The 5157-nt window shown below is 41.8% G+C and overlaps 1 protein-coding gene across 1 annotated transcript in view; it reads right to left on the bottom strand.

Moving 5' to 3' along the window:
• LOC101846299 (dynein heavy chain 7, axonemal-like) overlaps window positions 1–5157 on the bottom strand; it is a gene marked incomplete in the record, with an annotated part of 71001 nt that overhangs the window by 29954 nt on the left and 35890 nt on the right. The window contains 6 exon segments of the mRNA XM_035971617.1: window positions 456–598; window positions 1577–1780; window positions 2421–2561; window positions 2970–3159; window positions 4009–4118; window positions 5100–5157. The exon segment at window positions 5100–5157 is cut by the window's right edge and continues 62 nt beyond it. Coding sequence (XP_035827510.1) covers window positions 456–598; window positions 1577–1780; window positions 2421–2561; window positions 2970–3159; window positions 4009–4118; window positions 5100–5157 — 846 coding nt within the window.

Below are 5157 nucleotides of genomic sequence, written 5' to 3'. Positions count from 1 at the left end.
CACACACACACACAACGCCAAAAATTAGAAGTGGCCCCCATGTGATATTTTGACTTATCTTCGTACATTGATAGGGATCGATGACATACAAATAGCACAAGAATCTCTCTGCGAGGAGAGTAAGTGGGTGTGTTCCCCACTTCCCATGACAGCCTAGGGGTAGTTAGAAAAAGCGTCAAAAGCTGTAAAAACAATACGAATTAAATTAGATAAGCTAAATAAAAACAATTTATAAATTAGATAATCAAATACTAACAAATAGATCTAATCATAGTTATGTCTATTCTCTTACTATTCCATCTCAATGTTGCAATATCATCGTACTTATTTACTCACATTATCAATGATTGTCTGATACGAATAAGACCACTAAAACAGCTCCAATATAAGAGACACGGAACAAACAAAAAAAGGATTTGAAATAACCCATCATGTTTCTGGTACTCATAACGTACTCGTCGTACTTATCCATAGCCCTGACCCATTTACATAAACCTTCACAGGCCGTGGAGGCGATCTTGATCTTGTCCGGGTCAAAGTCGGGGTTTGGGACGTACACTTTCCGGATCTTCTGCATATTGCTCGGTGGGATATTATCCTGTTTACAAAACGATAACAAAGGCATTACTTCCTTGTTGGGTAATTGGTTGGTTGGTTGGTTGGTTGGTTGGTCTCTTTATTGTGTAGTTGGTCAGTAGGTAGACATGTAGATAGGTAAGTAGATTGGTAGGTAGGCAGATAGATATGTAGACAGTTGGCTAGTTGGTTAGTAGCTGGTTTCTTGATTGACAGGTCGGTAAGTAGGTTAGCTCGTTAGTTAGTTGTAGGTTGGTTGGTTTGTTGATTGGTTGATTTCATTTTTTCTCCCTGGCTAGAATATTTCCTCGATGAGCCTAATAAGTATAAGAATGGCAAGGATCATATATTTCATGGGTGTAAACATGTTTAACTTTCCTAACTGATATTGTTAAACTCTTTTCGTGTTCTCGGACTTAACCTTTTCGCGACCATGAACATCGATAGTAAAGTGAAAGTTAACATATTTAACCCAACCCTTGCTGTTGAGACCCAAAGAGACACCAAAGATACCCGATGCCACAATGATGATTCCGTACTAATGCTATATGAAAAAAAAATGTTATAGTGACAACCCTAAGCTTTTTGTGGCGAACTCCTGTAGTTAGCAAAGATTGTGTTAACCAAAACAATTTCTGCCTAACAAAATAAATATAAAAAATACAACACTTTGGTCGCTTAAAACGGCACTAGACCATTGTGAAAGAGGTGCTTGAAGGAAGGATGTGGGGCGGGAGAACCAGGGGCAGAGAAAGGGCGACATGGATGGACACCAATAAAACACGTTTGGCCTGGGTATAGCAGAATGTGCAACGGTAGCTCGTGACTGGGGAGGATGAAGGGGCATTACGCTTCAACGTCTGAGTCACATGTGACACCTCCAAGTATCCAGGCACAGTTCAATGCTTTGCAATCGTGAAGGATGGACGGTCATTGTACGTCAACCTTTGAGTCAGAGATAACACCACCCAGGTATTCCGGGTAACCATTTCTAACAAACCTTATCAAATTCTTTGAGGTTCTCTAAGAACTTCATATCTCCGAGCATCTTCTTGGACGGTCCCCAGTAGTCTTCGATCTTCTTCCCCGAGCCGTCCTGCGCCACCACCCGGTCCGGCTTGATTCCCCTCAGCACACACACCGCCTCCAGCGTCAGTCTCACGCCGTACGGTGGACTCTTCATCGTCTTCACCACCGTTATGTCCTGAGGGATTTTGTTGTTGTTGTTGTTAAGTTTCACGGTACTTGCAACACAAAACAACTTTGCAACGAATAAATCCAAGAGAAAAACTAAGCTGATCAAGAAGATAGACAGGAGAGATTGGAGTGCCATGGTCGTCAATGTCTGTTCCAGACCTGACGAGGAAGAAGAAAAAGCAACACTAAAAAAAAAACTCAGAAAGGGCTGGACTTCAGAAGTGTTACTTGAGAGTAACATTCAAAGGAAAGAAAGAAGAGTGATAAGGAAGATGGATTATTGACAGAAAAGAAGGAGCTTTACAACTCAGAAATATTGCATTAGAAGTATTGAGAAGTTTCCGGGAAGCATTGAGAACAAGTTGGGTTATTCCACGGTAACTAACGGGACACCTGGCCTTCACTTTCTTACAACGATAACACTGTAATTCAATATCAATTAATTTATTTCAAATATGAACGATTAGACCATTTGAAAAACTTTAAGAATAACATAAAATGCAGTAATAAAAAAAGCATACTTAATGCAAACCCTGTAACATGTTTAGTTTTGGTAACTGACGTGACAAATGAGATTCAAATGTTACAGTGATATCATTTAAGGATACGTTACACTACGAATTTTTGACCGCGCAATAAAACCTGACCTGTGGCGTCAGCGTATTCAGTGCTGAAAGTGCTGCTTCCAGTGCAGGCATGGCCAGGGCTAATTGGGCATCGCATTCGTCCTTGATGGCTTTGGCAGCTGAGGCTTGCTGGTTGGCAATCTCCTCGTCAGCTTTCACGACCTGGGGACAAATGGAGCCCACATGGCTGATAGCTATCCTCATCCTTTTGTGCTTTGTTCTATCGTGAGTATAATATGGCTGATAGCTATCTTCATCATTTTGTGCTTTGTTCTATCGTGAGTATATTTTGGGATGTGCTCTTACTTTCTATCTTAAACTTTCTCTCTCTCTCTCTCTCTCTCTCTCTCTCTCTCTCTCTCTCTCTCTCTCTCTCTCTCTCTCTCTCTCTCCCTCCCTCCCTCCATCCATCCATCCATCCATCCAACCATCTATCTATTTATCTATATATCTTTTGATCTATCTATCGATCTATCTACCTTCCTTCTCTTCTCTCTCCACTACCCCTCTCCCTATCTCTGTAACAAAAGGAAGGGCACGACATTATAGCCGACTTCGGCAGTCACAAACCTTCTCCACTTTGGCCACTTCTACTGAGTCCTTCTCGATGACGGCCATCATCTCCGTGACCTCTTTGGAAGCCTTCTCCAACTGCGGCTGTAGGTCCGTCAGCTCCTGCTGCATCACCGACACCTGGCCCGCCGCTGAGGCCAGTTTCTCCAGGCCCACCACGTACCGCATCTTCTGGGTCATCACCTGACTGATTATAACATATTTTTAGCAGTCAAAGGTAAGATTGTGGAATTATGTGTGGATGTCATGATGTCATTGGTATAAAAGTGATTCTGGTGTGTTGGTAAGACTCTTGACATTTTACGTTAAAGACTTAGTCCGCTCAATTCACACTTGGACGAAGTCTAATTCTTCGGGTTTTCTTGACTGCATCCCATTCCACCTGGGTTGGACCCAGACTACCAAAGACAAAGCGGCTCAATCCCAAATAATCTAAATTGTGTCAAGGTGGACAGTGTGTCAATCAGTCAATGGGATTGTAGGTACAATTGTCAAATATTATACAGATTCCGGTTTCTATGATATGCGTTGCTATTTCATTGAAACCCAGATTGGCAATCGTTTTCTTCTTGTGAAGTGATTTTTTTCCTTAAGAGTACAAAGGAAAACAGAAATTCGAAAAGCTGTCGATTTTGCAGATATCAACAGTTGGGGTTGGGCCAACTTGGTTTAACTTGCCAGTTGTGAAGAGCCGAGCCGCTGGCAGGCCCGGTTGATAAGTAACAATAAAAAACCCACAGTAAACCATAATATAAAGCTTCACGAATTAGAAAGCGGAAGCCACGAGATAATCATGCAAGCTGTGCACATCCACAAGAGAATAAAAAAAAACCTTCTAAGACCTCAAAACGTGGCACAAACTCTTCTGTGCAAGAAGAATTTGTCTCTTTACCTTTCTTGTTAAGGATTTTAAATGTTTTTTATCGGGGAAAAAGGGGGGGGGGGGTTGACGGGTTGACGGGTTGACGGGTTGACGGGTTGACGGGTAAATAAATCAATCTCGCGAGAAAATGTCAAATACCTATCTAAAACTTACGATCTTTTAGCGTTCAGCAAATTTTTGAAAGTGCTAATAAGCTCCAAGTAAGACGTTGGAGTGACGTAGTTGTGACGATCCAGCTCGTGCAGAAACCTTTGGGATAAATGCTGCAGAAAAGAAAAAGAAAGTACACATTTTTTTCCATAGACTCGTGCAGTGGATGAAGCTCGTGAAAGACAGGGTAGTTCTCTAGTTATCTATTTTTAGATGCCGACCGTGACCTGTCGATCCTGCATCGATTATCTCTCTTCATAGACCGCAGGTCCTGTCATGACATCCTGTCATATCCATCTGTTTCTAGGAGGGCATTAGGCTGCCAGACTCCAGACTACTTAAATTAGGTTCACATTATCACCACTTTAACCGGAACCTAGTGCTCTAGAGAAGATTTCCACATTGAAGTAGATTGGCAAACAGGCTATTGTTGATTTTCTACGAGCTCATGGTTTCGTTTTCTTTCACCTACTTCATGTGAGTGGCGCCACCCCATTCCAGCAACAGCTCTCGCCACTGCCAACAAGCAGCAGAGGTTACCTTTATTTATACCTCTTGAAAACTAAGTCCAGTTAGTATTAGAAGGACTAGATCCAATTCTTTATCAATTCGATAATATATAAAACATGCTTTTGAAAGTTGAGAGAGAAAGTAAGATAAGGGACAGAAACAACAGCTAGAGAAACAGAGTGATGGAAAACGAACAGACAAGGACACAACTTTTATTTGTCCTTTTCAGCAATGATGTTTGTAATAGCATATTTCACGAAATGATTGAAAAGTTTAGTCGTTTCACGAAATTATTGATTTCACAGTCCGACTGTAACATATACAGTAGCACACAAGTCATACACAACCACTTGACCCAATCAGCTTTAGCAAACAAGTACACCGTTTTTTCATAACGAATAAAAAGGCACTAGTATCAGTTGTGCACGTTTCTCCGTTGCACGAAGTTGACCGTAGTTCGATTCCCGAATGGCGACGTTTTGTATCACTCGTCTCGCGAAAGATCTCAATTATGCCGATGAGCGAGTAAGATGTAAATTTAAATGCAATAATTACAGTTAGGGGGACAAAGTCTAGCGCGTCACCTGTGTGGACTGGTGGAAGTGTTTGCACATGACGATCACGCCGGCTCTCTCGTGGTCC

This window comes from Aplysia californica, unplaced genomic scaffold (assembly GCF_000002075.1).
Source record: "Aplysia californica isolate F4 #8 unplaced genomic scaffold, AplCal3.0 scaffold00472, whole genome shotgun sequence".
In the NCBI taxonomy this organism is placed as follows: domain Eukaryota; kingdom Metazoa; phylum Mollusca; class Gastropoda; order Aplysiida; family Aplysiidae; genus Aplysia; species Aplysia californica.
The sequence above is the reverse complement of the archived record's forward strand: the minus strand, read 5'-3'. Positions and strand labels throughout refer to the sequence as shown.